Consider the following 27,048-nt stretch of genomic DNA (forward strand, 5'->3'; position numbering starts at 1 on the left):
AACTCACCCTGTGTGAGCCCATGCTTAACAAAGATGCATTTTGGATCCCTACAAGATGTAAATAAACCCTTAGATTTGGGACTAGGTTGACATAACCCACCAGTGCCAAACTTCCAACAGGTGTGCCACTTGTATAGGGGCTGGGGTCACCGCGGAACCATGATTAGACAAAAGGCCTAGGCCCAAGGCTCTACTCCAGCCTCCCGGGGCTCCACAGCAGCACAGGGAAAAGGCTTCCTTTCGGAGGTCATCTCATGGTGTGGGCAAGTGCTGGGAGAGTATCTGGAGCAGGGAGGGCTTCGTTCTGCTGTCAGGGTATGGGTGATGGGACCATTTGGTGTCCTTTGGGCCACATGGGTCAAGAGTAGGCTCTAACAGGACAGTGGAGGAGGCACACCACCACTGGCCTGGGTCATTTATTTTTCACGTTTCAGTCTTTCTCAAGCTACAGCAGATACAATTCTGTGTATCGCACCTGCTCCTATAGGTACAAATCCCCTTGCCCTCCTCCCCGCGCAGCCACAGTCTCCACTGTCTGGCTTCTGGCCACACAGGAGGAGGAAAAGGACGGGCTGTGACACTGGCTCTCTGTGCCCTGGCCTCAGCTGCTCTGTGGGGCTGTAGAAAAGGACAGAGGCAGAGGTGTAAGTTGGAGTGACACTCGGTGAGGAAGCTGTATGTGAATGTAGGAGAACCCCTTTTAAGCAAACCTGCCAGTTATAAACACATAGCAAGTCAGAGTATTTGCTTGCATTACCTGAAGACGTGTGGGCATTGAAAATGTGGTTGGGTTTTACCAAGCAAAGTGAATCCACCCCCACATTTTAGAAGCATATTTATTATTGGATTCAAGGTTCATGTGTCTGGAACCAGGAATGATCTTCTTTTCTTGCGTCAGGAGCCCCTTGCAAGGGCCCTGAGGAAAAACTGCCTTTGGAAGATTTTTCCAAAGCTGGTCACTTTCCCAAGCCCATCTTTAAAGGACAGACAGCTTGCTGCTCAGGCCCTGCCACAGGCCTTATATCCAGGCCCCCTTGCCCTTTGCCCGGCCCTCTCTGAGGGCACCTATGTGGTCAACACTTACGCTGAGAGGCTTGAGGCCAGTCATTGCACCTCCCTCAAGAGCAGGGAAAGCCTATACCAGGGACCTGCTCTGCCCATGTGTGGGTAGGATGCCCATGTGGCTACTGTATTAGAGACCTCAAAACAGGCCAGCTCGAACCTTGCCGGGAGCAATAGGCTGAATGACCACCCCACAGCCAACTGCCACGGGACACATTTTTTTTTTCTTCCAAAAAGGTTCCTTCTTTTTGGTAGTTGGCTTCTTTTAAGCTTGTTTGAGGAAGAAAAAATTAGGTCAAAGTTTATTCCATGAACACTGTCAGGCACCTGATTGATGTAGGCTTGCAGGCAGTTACTGGCCTAGACCAGTAACCAGGGTTTTTTTGTTTTGTTTTGTGTTTGTGTTTGTGTTTTTTTAGAGACAAGGTCTCACTGTGTTGCCCAGGCTGGAGTGCAGTGGTGTGATCTTGGCTCACTGCAGCCTCAAACTCCTGGGCTCAAGCCATCCTCCCACCTCAGCCTTCTGAGTAGCTGGGACTACAGGTATGCACTACAATGCCCGGCTAAGTTTGTTTTTGTTTCTGTAGCAATGGGTCTCACTGTGTTGCCTGGACTTTGGTTTGGTTTTCTCTGCTCTGCTCTGAGACCTGAAAGTAGGTGGAGGTGGTGAGTGGGGAGATAGTGAGCTGATCTTAGGCTGTACTTTGGGGGGATTCTGGGATGGGTAAGGCCTCATTCCTTAGGCAAACTCAGGCTTAAACTCAGTGTAGTCAGTCTTGTCATATCCAAAATTGATATGAGGCCGCATTGAGCTGTGGCTTCTTCTATGAGCTCTACTTGGAGTCTGTAGCTTAGACAGATGCCGAGCCTTTTGCCATTTTGATGAAATATCCAGAATAGACACATCCATAGAGACAGAAAGAGGATTAGTGCTTGCCAGGGGCTGACGGAAGAGGGGCCCAGGGAGCGACTGCTAATGGGTATGGAGATACTTTCTGGGGTGATGAATAGGTTCTGGAATTAGATCGTGGTGGCAGCTGCACAATCTGATGAATATACTGAAAGCCACTGAATTATATACCCTTTAAAACAGTGTATTTTATGATATGTGAATTACATCTCAAATTAAATAAAAAGGCTGAGGCCTTTGGCTGTTGCAGACTTGGGGCCATGTGTCCCTGTCCCTGATCTCCACAGTTGTCCAGGTGCCTGGGGATGCCCCAAGCCAGGGGGTCAGGCATCAGGTGTCACGTCCAGCAGAAGGAGCCTCACTGAGGCAGTGGACTCATGTTGGGGCTCCCGGCAGGTCCAGAGCGTGCCTGGGGGAGCAGGAGGTGAGGGTATGAGCAAGGCTCCAGCAGAGGAAGGAAGTGCTGCTGATGCACGGCCAGCCTGTCCGAGGAGCTTTGCAGAGATGAGTAGGTGCAGGAGCACCCACCGGCCTCCACATGCCCCAGAGCGAGCTGTGGGCCTTGCTGGGCAGCGTCAGTTATTGGTGTTGAGCACCAGCCCTGGTTGCAGTGAAGCCTATTAGGAGGGAATTTGGCACCAAGCTTGGTACCAGGTACTGGGCCCCCAGACTGGAACCAGGCTCTACCACGGGAGTGCCCAGCTGAGCTGAGGAGACAGATAGAGACCTGAAGCAGAGCTGGCGAGAGGAGTGCTGTCACTGAGGTGTCCCGGGCAGAGCCGGCCCCAGCCATGGCTGTGGGGGAGGGCCCACTGAGGAGCACTCTGAAGGCCACAGGGTGTCCAACAGATGAAGACAGAGGAGGGACTGGCAGGCCCCAGGCTTCCCTCTGAACACATCCCACACCTCCCCACTACTCTGCAGTCAGCACCCAAAGTCCCAGTCATCGCCATCTCTCACCCAGACAGCAGCAACAGCCTCCAGGGGACCCCTCCCTCACCCCTAACCCCCATCCTAAATCACAGTCCAGGCTTCACGTAGCAGCCACAGGGGTCCTTTAAAAACAGAGTCAGATCACACCTCTCACCTGATTAGACCCCGCATTAGCTTCCCATTGCTCTTGGAGTAAAGTCCAAGCCACTCATCACAGCTGAGTGCCTGGGTGGCCCCCGCCAGCCGCCCCTCATCACCTGCACCAGCCTCTTGCTGTCTCCCTGACAGCAGTCCCCTCCCTGTCCTAGGGGGTCTTACAGCCAGCAACTTCTTTCCACCCCAGGACTCTTGCACTGCTTCCCTCCGCTCGAAGTCTCTTCCCCAGCCCTGCACATAGCCGCCACCTTCTCGTTCCTCACTCAGGGCTCAATTCAGATGTCTCTGCCTCAGGGAGCTTCCTCTGACCATTCCCAGTAGGACCCTCCTCATCCCTTGGCTCCAGCTGCCTTGCCAGCCCTGGCAACTCTTCGGGCTCAAATGGTTGGCACTGCTTTACAATGCACTCACCATGCTTAACCCTAAGAAAGCCCGGCTGTTCTTTTACTCCTCTGCACAATGGGAGTGGTGAGCCCTCCTCCCAGATTTGGAGTGAGGACCAGCAGCAGTGCCAGGGAGGGGCCCAGGGAGGTGCAAGTGCGGCCTGGCCAGGGGGAGTCAGCCATGACTGAACCCTTGTCCCTTGCTGGCCTGGCTCCCCTGGGGCCAGTGGTTGCTCAGTTGTGGGCCCCACGTGGACTTGGGCGTGGAGGAATCTGGAGGTCTGAACCCTGGGACTGGGGACTCAGGTGTACAGGCCGCCTACTCACTGCCCTGCCTGACCCAGGATTCTTAGGAGGGGAAAGTGCTATCCCTGGGGCCAGGCAGGGAGCCACAGCCACTCACTGCATTCTCAGAATTCTCTCCTACCACCCCAAAGATTGACCTGAAAGAGACTCCCCTTCCTCAGTCATGTAGAAGTCCTTTACATGAGACGTTAGAAGCTTAAGCTGTTTTCTTTCAAAAAAAAAGATTGGCTGGGCGCGGTGGCTCATGCCTGTAATCCCAGGGCTTTGGGAGGTCAAGGTGGGTGGATCATTTGAGGTTAGGAGTTCAAGACCAGCCTGGCCAACATGGTAAAACCTGGTCTCTACTAAAAATACAAAAATTAGCCGGGCATGGTGGCACACGCCTGTAATCCCAGCTACTCTACTCAGGAGGCCGAGGCAGGAGAATCGCTTGAACCCGGGAGGTGGAGGTTGCAGTGAACCAAGATTGCGCCACTGCACTCCAGCCTGGGCAACAGAGCCAGACTCCTCAAAAAAAAAAAAAATTGCAAAAAACCCTCATGGCCATCAGCCTGGGAAGCCGTGGCCACCCTGTGCGTGCCCCTCATTCTTGCCACGATGCCACAGGTGTGGGCAGCCTCCTTGCTTGCAGCCTCCCCTGTGGCTCTGGCTTGCTCCCGGGCTGCCTTCTTTCCCAGTGTGAATGATGTTCTGTACACATCACTCTTTCGTTTCCACCTTGACTATTTTCCTGAAGCATAATACCCAAACAGAATTATGGGGTCAAGAGGCAGGAAGAGTCGAGGCGTTTTGCTTCCCTGGTGCCCCAGTGCGCTGTAGGTTCTGAGCTGTGAGTGTCCCATGCTTACAGTGGCTCAGCACAGCTGATATGGAGTTCTGCCTTTGTTGCTCTGCATTGAATAGGTTTGTGGTGGGCAGTGCGACTGTGAGCTATTTTGAATTACCTTTCTTTCCTTGGAAGGCTGCGTAGTACTGGCTATCACATTTGGAAAATCTGCAGCCTCTTTTCCGCTGCTTCCAAGGTGGGACTTTGAGGGTGGCTCCCTCAAAGCCTTGATGCCTTTCAAAGCCAGGAGAGCACCATGAAGGGGGCCGATCCTGCAGACCCCTGGTTAGAGCCAGGCTTCCTGCCCCACCCTGTCCTGGGGTCAGGGAGGGATGGCCGGGAATTTAGGGCGGTTTGCCCCTCCTCTGGAAAGCCAGGGTGAGTACTAGCTCAGCAGGGTAGGAAAGACCTTCCCAAGGCCCAGGGCTGGCAAAGAGCCCTGGATTGGTTGCTGAGACCTGGGATCCTTCCCCCGGGCTCTACCAGGTTCCACCAAGCCAGTTTCCACGGCAGCACAGGGGAATATTCATACCAGCACTGCCACCTCCTCAGCTACTCTGAGACTCAAGTGAGTGGGGCTGAAGCAGATGAGGGTGGTCCCATTTCTGGGTCTCTGGAGACCATACCCCATCCCCAGCCCCTCCAAGGAGGGAGGTTTAGCTGAGCTTAAGCAGGGCTCTGGAGGTGCTGGTTTAAAGTCACATAACTGCTGAGGTCAGGCAGGTCAGGGGTGGGCCCAGAGCCTCCTGGAGGTGCAAGGCAAGCCGCAGCCCCCCTGAGCCTCTGCAGGCTGTTGTGGTCCCAAAGCCATACAGTCACACCCCTCACACCTTGTGACTGGTGCTTCCTGCTGCTGTGTACAAACAAGGCTCTGGTGGAGGAAACAGGTGTTTTATCAGGTCACAGGGGCCCCCACCCCCAATGGTACAGTGCACAGATCCTCCTGCTGCAGGTGGGGACAGGGAGGCCAGATCAGGGAAGGTACTTATCCAAGGCCCCTTAGAGGAGTGGTCAGAGGGAAGGCGTTGAGTTTGCACCATGCACCCTCTGACACTGTATCTGCCATTCTTTGGCTCGGTGGCCCTGGGTGAGTTACTTAGCCCTCTGGGCCTTAGTTTCCTTATCTAAAACTGAGGATAACGAGGGTTCTCACCTGTATGGGTCAGTGTGGAATGGAAAGAGACAGTGTGTGAAACACCCAGCACACAGTAGGTGCCTCCTGAATGGCAGCGGTGGTAGAAGGAAGGCCTCTACCAGGAGTGTGAATGCTCCAAAAGCTGAGTTGGGACTGGGGCCTTGGCTGCACTTTCCTTTCCCAGCTCCCCTGGGGCAGTGCCCTCTGGCCTACCCTACCCTTGGGCCCTCAGTCTGTCGACAGACTACACATTCTCTGCTGTAATCTTGGGTCCATACCCCGACTGAGCCCCTTCTGTATACTTGGCCTGGCTCAGCATGTGGCGGGCTCCCTCTGCCCTTCCAGAGCTCAGTCCTGGGAGACAAAGAGACTTTCATTGGGAGCCTCTAAGTCGGCTCTGAGGTTCTGCTGGAGTTGGGAAAAGGGCACAGAGGAGGGAGAGGCCAGTGGGGGCAGCAGGGGAGGCTCCTGAGAGAGGGGCCTGCACAGGTGAGAGGGGGAGAACACTCTGGGTGGGGGGCCCCACTGGAACAAAGGAGGAGAGAGGCAGAGGCTGGCATGCTCCATCAGCAGAGGGGCAGACAGAGGCCCAGGGTCTACGAAGGATGTGCGGTGAGGCTGGAGAAGAAGGTCCCAGCCTGTGACCTTGGTGCTGGGGCAGCGCTGGTTCCAGAGCCTGGGAGAAGCTGATGGGCACATGCAGCATGTTGGCATCATGGTAGGGCAAGGCGGTACCCACCCGCAGATGGTGTGAATTGGACATGGCGGACAAAGGCGGGGAGAGCCAGCTGCTGGGGCAGGGTGGATGCTAGGAGGCATGGGGATCATGGGAGGAACTCGAGCAGAGCCAAGGGAGAGGTAGGCTTTGGGTGGAGAAGACCCAAGGGTGTTGGGCAGTGCAAGGCAGGGGTACCTCAGAGGTGAGAACTTTCCATTTTCCCATCCTTCCATTTGACCCTCATGCTCTCTCGGGGTTCGGGATCCTAGGGTCTGGCCCCCTCCCTGATTACTGAGGGGAACTCTACACCAGAGGTCAGTGGCTCGCTCAGGTCCCAAGGCCCATTGGTGACTCAGCCAGGGTGTGGAGAGCATCTCTGACCAGCTCTGTCTCTAGCAGAGCTCCAGGGTCCCAGGGGCTTTGGCAGGGGTGGAGGGTGGGCATCTCTGAGAAACCAGGACATTGTTAGCTTCTTGGTTCAGGCAGTTTGCTGTCCTGTTTCGCAGACCTGTCATGCTTGGGGTCTGGACCTGGGAAACCGCCTTCCTCCCTTAAAAATGTGTGGCCCGCTTCTGCTGCTGCACACAAGCTGTCTACAGCCTGGGTGGGCTTGTCCTCCTCAGAGGGTTCCCCCTTCCCCTGCTTTCTGCTGGAACATGGGGCTCCTCTTGGCCAGTTCCCCAGGGAGTAGAGGGTCTCTGTCCCTTGCTGGATAGGGACTCTGGCCTGGGGTGAGCCTGAGTCTGGCCCTCTCCTGGGAGGAGGTCACCTGCCTGGGCTCTGCTAGCAGACTACTCTAGAGCCGGAGCAAGCCTGGGGACACAAAGCCCTCACTCCGCAGCCCCGACTCCATAGCTAGAACTCCCTGGAGATCAGAGGAGCAGACACTCTGCCAAATAAGCTTCCTCCTAACCCCCCCGCCCTGCCCCCCATTAAAACCACTAGCTTGCTCTTCAAGGGCAGGAAAGCTGTCTGGGCCCCACACCATGTGCTTCCAAATGATGAGTGTGCGGCAGAGGCTCCAGGCATGGATGGGCAGGACGTGGCCCCAGGGAACAGTGGGTGTGGACTTTGGGGGTTTACACGGTTAGCGTTGCCCCCACTCCACCATGTCTGAGCTGGTTTGGGTGCCAGTGGTGGCAAATCACCTCCTCCCAGGAAACCCAGTTTTCCCATGAGGGCAGGGAGCTGTGATGGGAAGGAAGCCATCCCTCCCCCTGCTGTGTGACCTCACGCAAATCTGTGAACCTCTCTAGGTCTCAGTTTCTTAAATGGGGTAGGAATCCCTGGCCATGGAGAGGCCTGTGTGCTGGGTGGGCCTCAGCCGGGGTCTGCTGGGCAGCTCCTTGCAAGCATTGCTCCAGAGCCAGCCTCCCCACCAGGCAAGAAGGGGTCATGGGGAGGGAGGGACAGGTGATGGGAGTCTAGGCCGAGGGATTCTGACTAACTCTGACCTGGCTCTGGTGGCAGCGGGCCCAGCCTCCTGGCCTGCTGGGCCGCCATCTGAAACGCATTACTGATGCTTTGTAAACTCCACATCATTTGGCCACATGAAAGCCTGGGACTTAAAAATAGCTGCTCCCAGAGGACGCCCCGCATTGGTGGGGCTCAGCTGACCTCTGCACGCACACCCACCCACCACCAGGCCACCTCCCTTGCCAGGGAGCCCCGACTGGCAGGGCCCCACCCACTCACCCTCCCAGTGTGGGCAGCCACTGCCTGGAGCCAATTTATCTGGGCACAGGTCTCACTCAGCTGGTCAAAGCTTCAGGCCCTGTGGCTGTACCCAAGGCAGAATGTCTGGGAGAGCCAGGAGGAGGCTGCTGAGGGTGAGGTGGTGGTCTCAGGACCCTTCCCCAGACTTGTCATGCCTGGAATGCTGGTAGGAACCTTATTGGAAAGCTAGTGGAACCATCTTACAGAAGAGGACACAGTGGCCCCAAGGAGGGGGAGCACTGGGAGGGTGCTAGTCTGGTGTTTACTTGGCCACTGTCCAATGCTGGACGAGTGAGTCACTGCCAACATGCTTGTGAGAGTAGGGCAGGGCCTGCCCGGGAGACCCCGGTGTCCGGTGGAAAACCCGCTAAGCAAGAGGCAGGGCAGCACAGGCCTCTGAGCTGCTAGGGTTGACTCTTTGCCCTGCTGTGTGGGTTCCCTCTCCTTATGGTCTCTATGACCAACTGCAAACCACTCTTTTCCCTAAAAATAAACATGCTTATGGGACTGGGGGAAGCTTTGTAGCTATCAAAGGAAATAATAGGGTGTTTTAGAAAATTACATTGTGTTTTAAATAACCAGCATGAAAGTCATTAAGTTTGAAGTTTCATTCAAATCAGATGGCTCTGTGGCTGGCGTGGTGGCCCGGCAGGCAGAGGTGGGTGGGCCCTCTGAGATGCTGAGAGGCAGCCTGTGGAGAGCCTTGCGGCAGTGGCAGCAGTGAGGTCTCTGCTGGCTGGGTACAGCCAAGGTCCAGGCGGGCTGGCCACCGAGTGCGTGCCTGGCTGCAGCAGCCACCCCAGAGCTCGCTGGCAGCCTTTGAGGCAGTGGGCAGCCCCATGGGCGGGGGTGTGGGGACAGATGAACCTGAGAGAGCCAAGGCCACAGGGCTGATGGCCATGTTGCAGGGGGTGGTGTTAGGGATGGAGTTGGGATCAGAAAGGGCCGGAGAGGATCTGTGGGGCCCAGGCCACATCTGTTCATTTCACCACTGGGTTCTCAGTGCCCACCCTAGGGCCTGGCACACAGTAGGTGCTCAGTAAGCAGTTGTTGAAAGAATAACAACAACTACAGTAGTTCATGTGTCAAGCACTTCCCAAGCGCCAGGCCTATGCCAGGGGCTTTTACTCATATCAAGATTGTACAAGTCGGTAGGGCACAGTGCCTCACGCCTGTAATCCCAGCACTTTGGGAGGCCAAGGCAGGCGGATCACGAGGTCAGGAGTTCGAGACCAGCCTGACCAACATGGTGAAACCCCGTCTCTACTAAAAATACAAAAATTAGCCGGGTGCGGTGGCACACACCTGTAATCCCAGCTGCTCAGAAGGCTGAGGCAGGAGAATCGCATGAACCTGGGAGGCGGAGGTTGCAGTGAGCCAAGATTGCACCACTGCACTCCAGCCTGGGCGACAGAGCTAGACTCTGTCTCAAAAAAAAAAAAAAAAAAAAAGATTGTACAAGCCAAGAAAGTAGGTATTATTGTGGCCTCCCTTTTTGCAGATGGGGAAACTGAGGCTCAGAGAGGATAAGGAATGCGCTGATACCTGGCAGAGTCAGGATTTGAACTTTGGTCTGTTTTACCCTGAAACCCGTGCTCCTCCCTGCTCTATCCCATTTGCTGTACAATGTGTGGAGATGGGGGCGCTGCGGGCCAAGAAGCTGGGTGGTACCCCCAGCACACTGTCAGGTTTATAAGTTGGACCCAGCTGGATTCCTCTGGCCCCAGAGAAAGGCCATAGTCCTCTCCCTCTCCAGGGGCACCTCATAGCTCTGGGCCTGGGTCAGGGATGACCCCTTTCCTCCCCAGACACCTGGCAAGTTCAGGGCTCCCAGGGCCAAAAGGGCTGTCTTTCTTACTTGAAAGGCAGGTGCCCAGGGCTTCCAGAAGAAATGTTATATGGAAAAGTATCCGTAAATGACATTAGGATTGATTCCGATTTGGTGCCTGATGGAAGGACAGTTAAGACCTGTCTACAGGTGGATCACTTCCTCTTTCTAGTGTTGGTCCTGATGCAGCTCAGTGCCTGCTGTTGGACTCCTGGGCCAGGCACCCTCCTCTGTGTGGTCCCGGGCTGGGCTAGGGGGTTTCCTAGGCTCTGAGTCATGGGAAATGGCTGGACTGAGGCAGTTGAGGGAGTCTCAGGGTATGGGTGCGCCCGCCCACCTTATTCCCCCATGGGAAAGCCGCTTAGGAACCAGAGCCGCTGCCAGCCCCACTGGGGCACGTTGAGGGCAGTTTCTTCTTCTCTCGCTGCCCCGCCGCCTCCCATCCTCTCTGGTCATTGCGGGCCAGCCAGGAGCTCAGTGATCTGGCCTGACAGGAATCAGGCAGTGGTCCAGAGGAAATCAAGGGCTGGCGGCCCCAACCTGGCACAATGCTGGCGTTCCTGAAAAGCCTTTGTCTTGGGACATACTTGCTTTTGATTTTTCTCCTTTTGTTTCATTTTGTTCTTAAGTAAAAAAGGAATATTAAGAAAAAAAGCACAAATATTAGTTCATCTAATCCTCACAGCAACCCCATGAGACCTGGATGTTTTACAGTGGAGACCCCCAGGCATAGAGAGACTTGCGCCTAGTGGGTACTGGAGGAGGGATTTGAGCCCAGACATCTGACTCGGCGTTCGCTGTCCCTCCCCTTACACTCCGTTGCGTCTTTGGCTGCGCACGTGTGTTGCAGCCACAGCTGGGTGCCTGGCTCCCCAGTCCCATCCCTTCCCACTCCTCAACCCCAGGAGTTTGGTATTTCACTCTCTGCCCTGTTTGCGTAATGCTACACCCAGGTGTGTTTCTGAGAGTTGTCTGGGGCAGTTTTGTGTGACCCTCCCTCACTCGCCTCATGAAGGGCTCTCCTGAGGCTCCCATGCAGTTGGCACTGCCCAGCCTCCTCCCTCTGCTCACACTGGGTGTGAGGGCTCGGGCAGCAGCACCCCAGGGCCTGGTGCCTCCAGGAGCTCCTTTCCACGCTTTGTTTCCCTTTGGATAAATGGCTAGACAGTCCAGACAGAGCCCCAGGGGCCTTGACTGGCTATAGCTGGGGGAGTGAGCGCTTCATGACCGTGGCCTCAGGGCAGGACTGTCCTCCTAGGGCTGGTGCAGGCTGCGGGACAGAACACATGACTCGGAGACCCCTGTCCCCTGTCTTGTCTTCGCTCCTCAGAGGCTACTAGATTAAATTGGGGCAAGAATGCAGGGCCAAGGCTGGGGAGGTGATCTCTAAGGCTCTCTCCCTCCACCCTTGAGCCCCTGCCTTTCTGGGCCTTGCCTGGGCTCTCAGCTCTCACTCTCGGGCTTAGAGCTGGACAAGCCGTGGCGAGAGCACCCCAGCCTCCGGTGGCTGTCCCACCCCTCCTCACACATGGGGCCAGGGAGCACCAGCCAGACCCGGTGGGAAGGATGACCTCTTGCTTTTCTTTTGGTCATTTATGACTGAGAATCAAAATCACCTCCTTCAAGGACAGAGTGCCCTCACCTAGGGCCAGGGGGAGGTCAGAGCCACACTGCTAGCCAATTTGTTTCAAGAAAAATTCTTGGTAGGCTGCTGCTAGCAGAAGTGCTGCCCGTTGAGGCCTGTCACTGAATGGTAAAGATCTGTGGCCAAGAACCCCAAAGGGCCAGATTCTAATCCAGATCCATCACTGCTTGCTGTGAGACCTCGGGCAAGATTCTTAGCTTCTCTGTGCTTCACTTTCCTCGTCTGCGAAGTCTGTATGCACAGCACAAAGTGGTTGGGAAGACTGGTGGGATTCCGGCAGGGGTGGCGCTCTGCAGACTGAGACACTCAGTTGGCTGTTACTAGTGGGGGCTGACATCTCTAAATCTGCACCTGGTATTTTCCTGCCTTTTCTGCAAAGCCCCCAGGGAAACAGCCTCAGAACTCCTCAAACACCTCCCTTCCCAGATCCCTGTTTTCCATTCCCTACTGCCAAAGACAGCGGAGCTATGAGGTTGTCCCTTGCCTCGGTCCACGGTGGGCTCCTGGATGGCTGGGCACTGATGAGGAGCTGCATGAATAACTGCCTGGGCTGGGGGTTGCCCAGTCTCAGGGCTGCTGTGTAGTCTCCAGGCTGTGTTGGTAGCATCAACTAGCAGCTCAGTTGCAGCAGCTCCCGGAAGCTTGTATTTTCCTCTAAAAACATCCTGTCCTGAGGGGCGTTCACCTCAAAGTGGAGGAAGGAAAACGCAAGTAAACGAATACACAGAAACCACTGGAGGCCATGGGCCACGCCACTCGGCTAAGTGGGGCTCAGTGAGTTCCGAGGGTGCCTCGGGCCGGGTTGGGCCTAGAGCAGGCCTGTGGTTTGCCAAGGCTGCATGCAGGGACTCCAGTCCCCACCTCCGCTGTGGCAGGCCCCTTTATCTGATGTCAAGGCCAGGCGGTGGGTGGACTGGCCACACGCACCTAGCAGAGCTCTGTGCAACTGTGGCAACAGCCTTGTGCCAGCAGGTGAGACTGAAGCCTCTTGGTCCAGGAGGGTGTGGCCTTGCCATCCCCCACCCCTTCCAGCTCAGGTGGCCACGCAGCCACACTCTGTGCTTTTCTGTGCTTTGTGGTGGGCGTCTGGCACAGGGCATCCAGCATGCTGTGGGCAGGGAGCTTGCGGGCCGTCCTTTGGAGAGCACCGTGTCCTGGGCAGTGGTGCCTGGAGCGGGGGCTAGGGATAAAAGGGCATGAGCAGGGGCGCCTCCAGCCTGGCTGGCACTCTCAGCCCTACTGGAGTATATCTGCAGAGATGGGGTCTGCGAAAGCCCACAAATCGAGGCCTGGTCCATATTGCAGGCAAGCCCTGTCCCGCCCCCCAGGAAGTTGATTCTTACAGTCTGAGGGCTTGAGGGGCATCCTGCTCAGCAACTGGGCAGACTCCTTGGCACGAAAGCGCCATTGATGCTGGACAGTGGGGCCCTAGCTCTAGACACAGACGCCTAGGGAGCTGTGGGGCTGACTGGTGGGCCCTAGCAGTGCAAAGAAGGAAAGTGAGAACCGGAGGGTCTGTGCCAGGGGAGCTGGGCCAAGGGCTGAGACCAGCCTGCACTGTGCTTCCCAAGCCACTGCCCTGGCATGGCATGGCCCAGGTGTCTGTCCAGAAGAAGGGGTGCTTTTTCTAATTAGCACAAATGCCCCATGTGAATTATTGGCAGCCCTGATGTTGACTGGTCATTCTGACTCCCAAAGTATTGCAGGCAGGAGAGGACGGGGGTAGGAGGAGGCCAAAGGGTCTTAGGTACCAGGTAGGATGTCCTGAGTCCAAGTAGTGGCCCCAGCTCCTCCCACCTTCCTAACCTGTATGCTGCAGTGACCCTGTGCCCAGCCCCAGCCAGGGTGCCTTATTTAGTGCAGCCACATTTTCCCTAAACACTGGCTTACACACGCCTCCCACCCCACCTGCGCTGGACTCAACTTCAAGGGCCCAGCTCTAATACATTCAATATAAATAACTCAGGGCAAAATCCCGGACCACAGGAAGGGCAGGACAGATAACAGTCAACTATAGCACAGTGGATCGGTGCTACAGAAGGAGTTGGGGATGTGAGCATGGCAAGGGACCCCTTCCTCCTCAGATGAGGAGGGCAGCATAGACTTCTAGGAGGAAGTCTCATTTATGTGAATCCTGAAAGATGGATAGGAGTTTGCCAAGCCAAGTGGTGGAAGAGTGCTCCAAGCGGAGGGAATCATGGCCCTCAGAGCCAGTGATGTGGCTGGAGCACAGAGTGAGAAGGGGAGGACGAGGCTGGCACCACTGAAGACCTGGAGAGCTCATAAAGGGCCCTGGCACTGACCTGGTGGAGGAAGGGCTGTGGGGCCACGACTGACTTTCTCACCTTACAGAGCCTTGCTTCCCACATGTGCGAAATGGGAAGAATATATCATGCCCACCTCAAGTGGGTTGTCACACGTGGCATTTATGTTACTCAGTGTCACCTCTGTGTGCTTGGCAAACAGAACAGTAACCATAGCAATAGCCCACCTTTCTGTCTGGTCAGCCTCTGCTCTGGAGGTAGCACAAGGCTCAAGGTGGAGATCTGCCCTTCCTTCCATGGGCTTTTCCCCAAGGCCTCTCCCAGCTCCAGACCAGGCTTCAGGAGCAGCCCTCTGCTTGAGGGACCTGAGGGAAGAAGTCACAGCCCTGTGGCTGAGGAGGGAGGCATGCACAGGTTCTGGAGGCACCGGGATTCTAGAGGCCTTCACGCAACAAGCCTGCTGAGTGCAGAGCCCAGACAGAGATGACTAACCAGCAGACCCTGCCTTCCAGGACCCCCAGGCCAACCTCTCTGCCAGCTAGGCTGGTGGCACCCCAAGCCAGGCCACAGGCCTTTCCACAAAGTGACCCTTAGACTGAGGTCAGGATGAGAGTGGGCCAGGCTGGCCCAGAGCAGGAGGAAGTATGGAACATTGCAGAGGGAAGGCACCTGGGCCGGAGGAGCAGGCTGACATGGCTGTGCCGTGGTGAGCAGGGGACATGGCTGGGGCCTTGGGGTCATGCTCAACTACTGCCACCGGGCAGGCTGCCAGTGTAGCCAGAACCCCCATCCCAGGGGTCCTAAAACTTGGAGCATTTTTCAGGTTAGGGAAGCACTGGTTCAGGTCACCCTGACCAGCCAGGCTGGGAAAGGGGGAGACTGTGTTTAGAACTGGGACAGTGTCCTGTGCACAATAACCATAGGCCCTTTGCAGTGTCGTGGGTGTCATCCCAGCTCTGCCACTTACTAGCTGTGTGACCTTGTGCCTCAGCTTCCCCATCTGTCAGGTGGGCATAGTAGTTGTACCTAATATCATAGGTCTGTGTTAGGAGTATCTGAGTTCAACTCTGCACGGTGCTCAGAACTCTGCCTCACACATGGGAAATACTCCGCTCACATTAGCACATGCGTTTCTCTAGGCCTGAAGCATTTCTTTTGCCTGGCACATAATAGGAGCTCATAAATACACCCTGACCAAATGGTACCAACAGCGACCAGCTGAGCATCCTGATCTCTTGGGGGGCTGTTTCTGCTGGCACAGTCCCCTGCCACTGGGAGGCGTTCTTGGGAGGGCCTGAACAGGCCTCACCTATCCCCTACCCCCACAGGCTTGAGGCCAGAGGAAACAGCAACTTTCTTCGCTGGGAAAGTGTTGTGGGGCTCAAGCATTTGGGGGTTTTCAGAGTCAACCGTCAGAGGCGAGGGAGTTTCTCTGCTGGCGGTGGCAAGGGCTGTCAGCGTGCACACAGCCTGCGAGCAGACCGCTGCGGTCTGCAGGGAAAATGCCGACTGTGTTTATTTTTCACCTGAGCCTGCAGGAAGTTGGGGGGGGGGGGCGGGTTGGGGGGAGGTGGTGAAGGGGGATGCCAAGCCAGGCCCAAGCTTGACTTCAGAACAGAGGAGAACTACCTCAGGAGTCTCCGTTTCCATCTCCTCCTGCTTGGCCCTGCCTGGCTCTCTTCTGGGCTCCTGTCTGGTAAACAAGAAGGCACGCTGGAGCACCCGAATGAGGAATTCCTAGCCATGGGCTAAGGAAATAGTCCAGAAGGGCGAGGAGCCCCTGTGGGACAGTGGACTGGAGTGGTCTGAGGAAGTCTTTGAGCAGTAAGAGCAATGCAGTGGCAGGAAGGACGACTTTTGCTGGGAGTGAGCCCTGTCACCAGGCATCCAGTAGAAGGCTGGACAGGCACTGGTGGGACAGAGATGACTCTCAGGGTAGCCCTGGGGTGTCTGGGATGGTGGCGGAGACAGAGGGGCAAAGGCAAAGAGCATGGGTCTGGGGTTTGCTGATCAAGCAGTATGGACTGCTGGTGAGGCATCAATGCATTTAAACATCCCAGCATGCTTTGAGCACTTACTGTGCACCCAGCTCTAGGTTTGGTACTCTGCCCTCAGAGGATGAGGGCAAGAGAGATGAAGGTGTGCCATTGAAATGCTCAGGGCCTGGTAGGGACAATCACCCTAGGCCTGCCTCTTTCCGTTGAGGGCTGGGCACAGTCACCATCAGGGAGAGCAGGGGAGGGGGGCTTCAGTCATCGGGCTCCCCATATACATGCCAGGCCCCAGGTGACCCTACCCTGTTGTCTAGGCAGCCTGGCCCTGAGACAGCCTTGTGCTGAGGCCCTGGAGTGGGACGTTCCACTGGGCGAGGGGGACGTGGGTGCCAGGCCCTGTGCTAGACGGTTTCCCCTGGCTCCTACCACTGGGCGCAAAGCAGGCTGGGGATTGAGGCTAAGAGGCAGCCTGCATGAATGTGGGAGGGACTGGCCAGGCCCTTGATGCTCTGCCCTGGAGCCCTGGCCACCCCAGGACCTCCAGCTGCCAGTGAGTTCTCTGCCCCACCCCTGCCCATCCAGCACTTCTCCTGTGGTCTGACAGCAGACTCCTGTTTAGTGCGTTTTTTCCCAGTTCCCAAGGAAGGCTGATAGACAGAATGAGCCCACAGCCTGCCAGGCAACACCCCGCAGCGCTGCCCATCACATGCATATGTACCAGGCCAGCAGCTGTAGACTGGGCTGGATTCTTTTGGAGGTTTCCTAGGCCCAGCCTGAGCTGTGCTGCAACCTGGGGCTCAGGTGGCAAAGCTGGACCTGGGCCAGGCCCAGCATGGCCAAGGAGGGTCAGCTCTGGCCTCCCCGCTCCTGGCAGGAGGGCTCTCCGTGGCTTCCTGGCCAAAACTCCTGTGGGTAGCTTCTCGGTAAACCACCTACTCCCAGGGGAAGGGTAGTTTACTCTGAAACTCACCATGGAGCCATGCTCTCACTACCTTGGGGCAGAGCCCCAACTCTGGGCAGAGCAGAGATTCTGGGACTGTCTTCCAAGAGCTGGCACCGTGGACCCCTGGCTCAGCTCCTTAGGCTTCCCTGCCTATTCTGCTAGCCAGGCGCTCGGTCCATCCCAAGGGTCAAAGAGCCAGAGCCAAGGCTGGATGGCAAGGCCTCCTCTGAAGCAGGAGCTTAGACTCGAAAGCCCCCCATGCCCCAGGCATTTGTGCCCTAAGGTGGTGAATGGTGGAATGCTTTCTGGCAGGATCCAACGTTCCTGAAGGAGTAGGCCCTGAGGCTCAGTCTCCGTGCCCTCAGCTGTCACGGGGCCTGGTCAGGGCTGATGTTGTCTGGCTGGCTGGTGTTATTCTAGGAACCTGTTAGGATAAAAACACCCCAGGGGTTTCCAGGAAACTTCCTACTTTAACAGGCCCTTGGCTCCTTCTCCCTGGAACTTTAGGACAGAGCAGAACTTTTGCATCTGTGACCAATGAGGTGAGTAGGACTGGTATTCTCATCTCCGTTTTACAAGGAGAGAAAATGCAGCCCCAGAGAAGGATGAGACTGGCCCAGGATCCTCCAATAAAAGGTCAGTGAAAAGGTCAGCAAGCCTAGAGCCAGGCTTCCCAACCTACCTCACATCATGGCACACTTTCAGCATTATCACTGGAGTAAATGAAGAAGGATGCTGGAGGCATTGTGAACAAGGAAGAGAGTAGAAGGTGCTGGGGTTACAGAGGGAGCAGGAGCCATATCACGTAGAGCTTTACTTATTTGGGACAGCATCTCACTCTGTCACCCAGGCTGGAGTGCAGTGGCACAATCACGGCTCACTGCAGCCTCGATCTCCAGGGCTCCAATGATCCTCCTCCCTCAACCTTCTGAGTAGCTGGGGCTACAGGCATGCACCACCATGCCCAGCTAGTTATTTTTATTTTATTTTTAGTAGAGACAAGGTCTTGCTATGTTGCCCAGGCTGGTCTTGAACTCCTGACCTAAAGCAGTCCTCCTCCCTCAGCCTCCCAAAGTGCTGGGATTACAGGCATGAAGCCACTGCGCCCAGCCCACAGAGAATTTTGTAGGCCCCAGGTCAGGAGATACCGTGGGAAGCCACTAGAAGCTTTAAGCAGAAGTGACACGATCTGATTCCTGTTGCTGCTGGATTGAGGACTGGCGGAGGGGCAGGAGAGAAGCATGGGTCTAAGGAGGGAGCTGCTGCAGTCATCCAGGTGCAAAGTGATGGTGGCTTGGACTGGGTGGGGGCAAGGAGGAAGTGGTGGGATTCTAGATACATTTTGAAGGTAGAGCATTAGGATTTGCTGACAAATTGGATATGGAGTATCAGAGAAAAAGGAGTCAAGGATGACTCCAAGATCTTTAGTCTGAGCAGCTGAAAGGATGGAGTTACCATTAACTGGGGAAGAAGACAGGGAGGAGCTTTTGGGGCAGGAAGTCAGAGGTTCCGATCTGGATATGTTGAGTTTAGCGGGTATTTCAGACCACCAAGTAGAGTTGAGTAAGCATTTGGAAAGTAGAGTTCCTAGAAGTGGGGCTGGAGAAGAAATGTGGAGTCATCACATGAAGATGTTTAAAGCTGTAAACCCAGATGAGAGGAAGATGGGAGCCAGAAACAAGGTCAGGAAGGAGTGGCCCATGAAGCTGGAGGAATATCAGGCAGTGTGGCATTCTGCAAGCCAAGTGAAGAAACTCTTTCAAGGAAGTGGGATAAACCGATTGTGTCTGATGCTGCAGAGAGGTTGGGTAAAATGAAGACTGAGAATTGACCATTGAGTTCAGGATGGTGGAAGTCACTGGGACTTTGACAAGAGTCATCTAGTGGAGGGATGGGGCAAGAGACTGTCTGGCTGGGTTGAAGGGAGAATGAGGGCTGAGAACTAGGGGCAGTGAATGGGGACAGGTCTGCTGAGGTTTCTGTAAAAGGGAGTGAGACAGGAGGTGGTAGCTGGGGGAGGATTTAGAGATGGGAGAAATGGCAGCCTGTACCCTGATGGGAATGAGACAGGGTTTACAAAGTGCATGACACAGTCCCTGGCATGTGGCAGGTACCAGATACCTGAAGGAGTGCACATGTGTCCACATACCCTGCAGCTGCCCCAGCCTCTCTTCTTCCTTGCTAGCCACCTATAGGGACATCAGCCCCTGTCTGCCTGAGGAAAGGAGGAAGCCTGTGAAGCCCTGTTATGTAAGGCTCCTCCCGGTGGGCAGATGGATGAGCAGGGCCCTGACAGGTGGCAGTGTCAGCACCTTCCCCAAGACCTGAGGGGAAGGGTGAAGGCTGTAGCCCGGAGGCAGGAATGTGAGGAAAGATGCCAGCAACAGGGCTGTTGCTGGCAGGTGTGGGAGCCTGTGCCCAGCTGGGAGCTTCATGTCTTGGCTACAGCAGGGCTTATACCCAGCCTTCCATCTAGGCTTGCCCTGGGCTTCCAATAACCAAGTGCCGAGGGACTGTGCCAGGCCTCCTCACCATGAGCCACCCTTCTCCAGGCCTGGTAATAAAGGGGCCATGAACTACTAGGAGAGATGCCTGAAGCTCTTAAGGAGTCTGGCTAAATTCACCCAGTCAGGAATTGCACTCACAGAGTGGGGACGAACCCAGGCCACAGCCCCTCATTACTGACTTGCTCCAAAGATGTCCCGTTTCCTCTGTGCTAGGAGTCAGAGATCACTCATCCATGCTCCCAGCCAACAGCATCCTTGCAAACGGGCTTTTCAAAGTGGGAAGTTGAACCTTGGTTGCAGATGATGTCTCCAGGGCCCTGACCCGTGCAGATGTGCACTGAGAATACTATAGAGCTGGGCCTTGGCCCTGGCAGTGACTCCCTGCAGCCAGGTCTTCCTGGGGAGCCCCTCCTTCCAGCCTGCTGACTGAATCATCTCTTGATAGAGCAATGCAACTAGTGTTAAGAGTCTTGGCTGGGCGCAGTTGGCTCACGCCTGTAATCCCAGCACTTTGGGAGGCCGAGGCAGGTGGATCACTTGAGGTCAGGAGTTTGAGACCAGCCTGGTCAACATGGCGAAACCCCATCTCTACTAAAAATACAAAAATTAGCCAGGCGTGGTGGCGGGTGCCTGTAATCCCAGCTACTCGGGAGGCTGAGTCAGGAGAATCGCTTAAACTCCCAGGAGGCGGAGGTTGCAGTGAGCCGAGATCGTGCCACTGTACTCCAGCCTGGGCCACAGAGTGACACTCTGTCTCAAAAAAAAAAAAAAAAAAACAGAGAAAAAAGAAAAGTAAGAGTCCTGCGGTGCTGAGGAAACAGGAAGTACGGGGGCTGGGCAAGGATGGCCCTGGAGGAAGCCAGGCCCCATCTCCTCTGAGTTAGGGGATTGAGGAGGGCCCTTCCCTGTGTCAGAAAATCCTGTTAGGCCTGAGCTGAGACAAATGGTCAGACTCAGAATCCCCAGACTGGGGGCTAGAAGACGAGGAAAGATAGCTGTGCTGCTTCCAGGGTGTGCTGGGGTAGGCCTGGGTCCTCAGGCCATGCCCTGCTTTAGGGGGCTGGAGGCTGTAAGCAACCTCCCAGACAAGCCAAACCTGAGATGAGGAGGCCAATAAGGGTTTTCTGGACAGGGGAGACGCACCTCCAGGAATTGAATGCCCGAAAGACCAAGAGGCTTTCTAGGGGGTGGGACTGCTTGGGCAAAGTCTTGGGGGCTAGTGGGCAGGGGTACTGGACACTGTGACTTGAGTGGTACCCCCTTCGCTGAGGCCTGTGGTTTTGGCCACCACTTTTCTTTGACAGCTGGGCTTCCTGTATACCCTCATCCCAGTGCCTTCCTCCCTCAGGACTCACCACACTCACCCACCCTCCTTCTCATTTTTCAGCACAAGGCCAATCAGCCCCCCCACGGTGTCCCCCAACTCTCTCTCTACGAACATTTCAACAGCCCACATCCCACCCCTGCACCTGCGGACATCAGCCAGAAGCAAGGTACAAGCCTGGGATGGGGAGGGGCCCAGTGAAACCAGAGCCTAAGGGCCAAGACCCCAGCTTCTGAGACCAGGTAGCTGGGTCCATTTTATAACTGGAGAACCTGGGGCTGTGCAAACTAAGGGCCCAAAGAAAATTCCAGAAAGATGGACTGGGGGTATAAGGGCATCAGAAAACTGGAAAAGGTGGTGCTAGGTCAAAATGTGAAGGCTTCAGGTTGAAGCCTAAATCCCATGGGTAACCCCGCTGGCAGTATGGCAGCATTGCTGAGAACTGTAAAACTGTAGCCTTTCCTCCTCTCAGTGAGAAAATGGAAAGTGGTGGTTGTGATGGCTGATTCACCTCAGCCTCAGGCAAAGTCATTCTGAAATCCCTCACTGTCAGCTGTGGGAAACCTGCTGACTCAACCCTGGGGGGCAGGTGGAGCCTTGGCTCCCCAGGCTGGGCTCCCCTAGACCAGGGGCCTGCCTCCTGCCCAGAAAGCTAGGCTGGAGTCCCCCGAGCAGAGATGCCCCAATGCCTCCATGCCTGAGTGACTTCAGCTCTGCCTACTGGCCCCCTAATGTCTTAGGCAAGTCACCCCAGCCCTCTGCCCTGGGTTCCCTTGTCTGTCAAAGGGGCACTATTATCACACTGGGATTCTCCTGAATAAACTAGTTTATGTCTGGTCCTCTAGCAAAGCTGGTGGGATCTTAAGGCCCCTGTAGGAGGTTCTAGGATGCAGTAACTGCTGATGTGGCCTGCCAGGTCAGGCTAGCCCACTCACTCAGCCTCTCTCCTCTGCAGTTCACAGGCCTCTGCAGACCCCTGACCTCTCTGGCTTCTACTCCCTGACCTCAGGCAGCATGGGGCAGCTCCCCCACACTGTGAGCTGGTGAGTGTGGGCCCAATGGGAAAGGGGTACCGTGTGCTGGTCGGACCAAGACCTGCCTGCCCTTCCATTTCCTCCTCCATCCCTGTTGGCTGGCCACCCTGCTGCCAGCTCTGTTTAGATGCCAGGGGCTGGCCAGCAACTCTGTCCTAACCTGGCTCTGAGCTAGGGGTCCTCATGTACCCCGGCCTGCATTCCCCAGGGAGCCTGACATACTCCCTTTGGAGAGGCAGGAGAGCTGGTCCCTGGTCCCAGCCCTGTCTCCCTCAGTGTCCAAGAGATCCCCTTAGATGGGAGAACTCTGGGCTGCTAAGGGACCTCCAGGGCCATATGAGTAACTGAGGAAGAAAGGTGGGCCCGAGCAGGGAGGGGACAGCATGAGTGGCTACCAGAGAGGCTGCTGCTTCTCAGCTCACTGGCCTCAGTGCCTACTGCTTTTGGTCCTTTCCTTGGCTGAGCTGCTTGAGGGGCAGTGTCCCTCCCTGCCCCTGTGGTGCCTGCTTGAGCCCAAGCCTCTGACCAGCCTGCTTGGAGATTCTTAAGGCTGGACCAGGAAAAGGAAGCCTGGCCCCCTAAGCCAGTAGGCCTGACTATGGGCCAAAGGGCCTGTCCTCAGCTGGAGTTGGGCCTTGGCAGGCTACTTGGCCCTTTACTCATCAACGATAGTTTGAGCTGCGCAGGTCTCTAGCCTATTTCAGAGAGCTGGGCTGTGGCAGTCACCCAACAGCAGGAAAACTTGGCTCCCCAAGGAGATCGGGCAGGCCAGAGGCCCAACCTGTGGCCCACTTGCCCTTTACCCATGGTCAGCACCCTCCTCCGTTCCAGCTTCTCCTTGGACAATCCATTCTGAATACAAATTAAGACTACTCCCATGAATACCCCTAGGATCAAAGCGTGGCAAGATGCTCAAGAGCCCAGCCTTACTGGACTAGACCAGGGTTCCGTGGATGCAAATCTGTAGGCCAGCCTTTCAAAAGCATCCCCTAGGCCAGCAGTGCTGAAGACCAAGAGACTTGAGCCTACAGCAGATTTTACCCACCAAGGCTGTAAGGAGGGGACTTCAGGCAGCCCTGTGCTCTCGGCTTCCACCCGGTGGCACTTGGCTGCGAGGAAAGAAGTAGGGGTATTTAAGCCATCTCTCCACTGAGCCCTATTGTGTGCCGGGCAGGGTTTTGGGCACCAGGGAAGTCGGCACTGCTGAAGCCAACTGATCGTTAGGTTCCTGCCCTCTCAGAACTCAGTCTACCTCGTGGGCAACCCAGGCAAAAAACCAGACAGTTACAGGGCACTGTTGGTAGTGCTCTAGTTAGGGACTGTAGGAGCCCAGAGAGGTACCTCATCCAGCTTGGAAGCTCAGGGATTTGAGGAGGAAGGGTCACTTAGCCAAGGAAGACCTGAAGGATGACCAGGAGTTGAAGCAGGCAAAGTGGTGCAAAACAATCCAGTGTTAACAGTGGCTGCAATGGCCCCAGGACAGATATCAGCCCTATACCGTCAAAGAAACAGAAGCAGGCTGGAGGGGCCCAGGGGCCTGCTAAGCTGGGTCCCAGGAGAAGGATACCATTTCCATCCCTCAAGCACCCATACAAGTTTATAGAGGGAAACAGCACAAGCTGCCCTCTGGTGGCAGATGCTTGAAATTCCAGCAGAGGCCCATCTGTCTCACAGGATGGGTCAAGGCCTGCCTAGCAAGGTGGGGAAGTCTTTCCTCGTGTCTGGCCAGCAGCCAGACTGCTAACAGCTATCTCTCCCAACCACAGGCCCAGCCCTCCTCTCTACCCCCTGTCCCCTTCCTGCGGATATAGACAGCACTTCCCTGCCCCCACTGCAGCCCCTGGCGCCCCCTACCCCAGGTGAGTCCCCTACACTGCAGCTAGGCTCCTGCTTCCTGTTGCCCAGGCTTCAGAGCCCACACAAGGCCATGCCCGGGCCAGTGCTTGCCCTGTGTTAGTCGTTTGTCCATCTGTCCGTCTGTCATTTTGCAGCCCCCTGCTGTCCTGTGCCTGAGAATGAAGCTAGTGCAAGTGCCAAGAGGCCTCAGCCTGGGCCACACCATGCAGCAGAGCACCACAGAGGCCAGGACAGTACATGCATATGTGGCTCAGCCCGTGTGCAGATGTGTGTGCACTCACCTCTGTTCTTCATCCCTACTTAGAAGGACTCTCCTGGGCATCCCCTGAGCTTTGCCCAAGCTGAGACAGCACCTTTTACCTAAGTCCCCAACCTCTGACCCTTAGGGGCTGCTGGCTCAGGGATAATACCTGTGCAAGCAGTAAGGGGCAGAATGGTCTCCACAGCATAGCAAGAAAGTGAAGTGGGAGGTGTGTGTACATGGATCCCTTCACTTAGGTCACTCCCTCAGTGACAGACTCAGTGCCAAATATGCAATGGCAGGGGATTCCACAGACATTTCCTGCCCACTGGAGCTCACAGCCCAGTATAGCAAGTGTAGACATGGCACCAGCAGCTTAATGGGCCAGCTGAGTGATGGGGAACCCCCAAGGAGACCTCACCAGGCCTGATGGGTCAGGGAGAGCTTCGCGGAAAGAGTAATAGATCTTTTGCGAGAAGAAAACAAGGGAACAGCCATAACTGGGGCTGACGGGGAATGGAGAGGGACAGGAAGCAGAGGGGAAGAGAAGGGGCTAGCAACAGCAGCAGGATGCTCATGCAGGGCTGTGCAGGCCCTTGGGAGCAGCCTGGGTTCTATTCTTTGGACGCTGGGGGAATTTCAGCCGAAGCAGGCCAGGAACATTCAGGTGTCTCTAATGGTTACTCTGGCTATTGTGTGGAGAGAGACCTGGAAGGGTCAAGCAGGAGAGGGATGAGGCCTCACAGGGCAGCCACAGGCTCCTGAGGCTGGGTTGGTAGGGGAAGGACGTGAAAAGGGGACAGATTCAAAAGCTACTTGGGACCTATGTAGTAACCACCTGAATGGCAATCTATGTAGATTTTTGCAGTGTGTCTGTGTAGTGTGCTGGGAGCAGGTATTTGTATTTATCTCTGTGTACTTATGTCTAGGCCAGTAGGATAGAGTATCTGTTCATCTGTGTCCTCAAGTTATGTATTATGCAGGGGCCTCCGTGTGTGTCCAAAGGTCTGGCCCATAATTCTTGGCTCAGTGTTAACTTTCTTCCTGCCTCCAGGTTCACCCACCCATCCTTGATGCTAGGTTCTGGTGTACCTGGTCACCCAGCAGCCATCCCCCACCCGGCCATTGTGCCCCCCTCAGGGAAGCAGGAGCTGCAGCCCTTCGACCGCAACCTGTGAGTGAAAAGACAATGATGGCAGGGGGTGTGTCAGTCAGGATACACATGCCTCCCCACCAGGCCTGAGGACTGCCACGAGGTCCCTGGCTAAGCTGTTTTGTGCCTCTGGCTATGTGTTTTTGATCCTCAGAAGTAGGAGAGGGTGTGTGGGATGGGGAACAAGGATTTTTCTGAGCCAACAGAGGAGGGGCTCAGAAGTCCTTAACACATGCTTTTCCCACTTGTCTGTAGTGTTCCTATAAGGAACAGTTACTTAGCTGTCTGCTCACCCATTTGGGGGCAGCTAGAAAAGATTCCACTTAGAAAACTCTGGTATCATACACTTACGCACACTCTAGGCCCACACTAGAGGAGGAGGCTGCCATTAGGTGGGCACTCGGGGGGCTCCTGAACAATCTGGATTTGTGCCCCTCAGGAAGACACAAGCAGAGTCCAAGGCAGAGAAGGAGGGCAAGAAGCCAACCATCAAGAAGCCCCTCAATGCCTTCATGCTGTACATGAAGGAGATGAGAGCCAAGGTCATTGCAGAGTGCACACTTAAGGAGAGTGCTGCCATCAACCAGATCCTGGGCCGCAGGGTGAGACCATGGGCAGGTGGGCTGGCAGGGATGCTCCCCGACCATCTTCAGCCTGGTGCAGCCTGCTGACTCCCTGATGCACCCCACCTGCCCCCCTTCCCTGTTGCAGTGGCACGCGCTGTCGCGAGAAGAGCAGGCCAAGTACTATGAGCTGGCCCGCAAGGAGAGGCAGCTGCACATGCAGCTATACCCAGGCTGGTCAGCGCGGGACAACTACGTGAGTGCCTAGTGACACACAGCAGGGGTGGGCGGGGGACCCTTCGAGATACCATGCCCCAGGCCACAATCTCAGTAAGGAACGCAGAACTACTGTCCTGAAGGCACCAATGAGGAAGGGCACGGAGGGTCCAAGGCCTCCCATGGCTGCCTCAGAAGAGGACAAGCCCACATCCTATTCTCCATTCCAGAATATGCTCACACATGGGCTGCTACCCAGCATTTGATTGGGCCACATGGGCAGAAGGGGAGAAAGGGGTCTGGAAGTCACCTCCTTCCATTCAAATTGGAGACCAGATTGGGGTGAGGGAAGAGCTTCTAAATGCACTCCATAGCAGCCTAGCAAGAACAGCAATCAAGAAACACCAGCATCCCCAAAGTAGGAGGGGCCTGTACGCCCAGAATCCCAGGGTTACCCAAGCTAGGCAGCAGGCTGTGGGTATCCCAGTGTCTGCCTCCCAGATCTGAGCATCCCTCCTTTTGTTCCCTGCAGGGGAAGAAGAAGAGGCGGTCGAGGGAAAAGCACCAAGAATCCACCACAGGTGAGACCTTCTCTCAGCAGCAGTGGAGGCTCCTCTCCATGTCCCCATTTCAAGAGCAGCCCTCCTCTGACCCAAAGGGAGGAACACGGTACCCAGCCAGGAGCCTTCAGGGCCTGGGGCCTATGAAAACAAGGCCTGCATCTCACAAGTCAAATTCCCAGGCAAGAAACAGCTACATTATACTAAGTCCCAGGGAAACCCAGCAGAACTGGCTTCCGCTGGGTAGAATTGGAGTAGATGGTGTGTTCCTCTGCCTTGCACCCACTACCTTTGCTAGCTCCACTCACCAGAGAAACCAGCAAAGAACTGACTGTATGGTTTGATGCTTAGCCCAAACAATGTCCTGGCTAGTTCTGCTGAGACTGGGAGAGGCTGAGCTAGGCCCCATGACTAGGCCCAGTAGACACACAGCCTACTGGCTGGAGCCTGGCAATTTATCACCCCCACTTCAACATTTTTCATGGCAGTGCAAAGTGCTCTATGTAGAGAAGCCCACACCCTGCTGCAGGCCTCCTTCCTATGGGTGAATTCCTGCCCCTCTGGTAACTTAGACTCCACATCCCTGACCACCTCAGCCGTGCTGTCCCCACACAGGGAAGCTGGAGGCTAGGACTGGGACAGAGCAGGGCAGAGTTCCTAGCCCTTTTTCCCAGGCAAAGAATAGGCCCTTCCTTCCATCTGCAAGTGTGTAGAACAGGCATAAGGTATAGCCTTCAGCCTTATCCCTTGAAGGAATGTAGGTCAAGAATGAAG

General features: G+C 55.7%; 1 protein-coding gene across 10 annotated transcripts in view; it reads left to right on the forward strand.

The window, feature by feature from the left end:
- TCF7 (transcription factor 7) overlaps positions 1 to 27,048 on the forward strand; it is a 38,302-nt gene that overhangs the window by 3,137 nt on the left and 8,117 nt on the right. For 5 of the 10 annotated variants that reach the window (XM_031010689.3, XM_031010687.3, XM_031010690.3 and 2 more), the window contains exons 4-10: positions 20,714 to 20,819; positions 21,606 to 21,693; positions 23,451 to 23,543; positions 24,837 to 24,956; positions 25,375 to 25,537; positions 25,647 to 25,754; positions 26,247 to 26,295. In XM_031010689.3, coding sequence (XP_030866549.3) covers positions 20,714 to 20,819; positions 21,606 to 21,693; positions 23,451 to 23,543; positions 24,837 to 24,956; positions 25,375 to 25,537; positions 25,647 to 25,754; positions 26,247 to 26,295 — 727 coding nt within the window. The remainder of the gene's footprint in view (positions 1 to 20,713; positions 20,820 to 21,605; positions 21,694 to 23,450; positions 23,544 to 24,836; positions 24,957 to 25,374; positions 25,538 to 25,646; positions 25,755 to 26,246; positions 26,296 to 27,048) is intronic. The other 5 variants (XM_031010688.3, XM_031010692.3, XM_055386620.2 and 2 more) reach the window with 1 other exon arrangement.

Source organism: Gorilla gorilla, chromosome 4 (assembly GCF_029281585.2).
Source record: "Gorilla gorilla gorilla isolate KB3781 chromosome 4, NHGRI_mGorGor1-v2.1_pri, whole genome shotgun sequence".
NCBI classification, from domain to species: domain Eukaryota; kingdom Metazoa; phylum Chordata; class Mammalia; order Primates; family Hominidae; genus Gorilla; species Gorilla gorilla.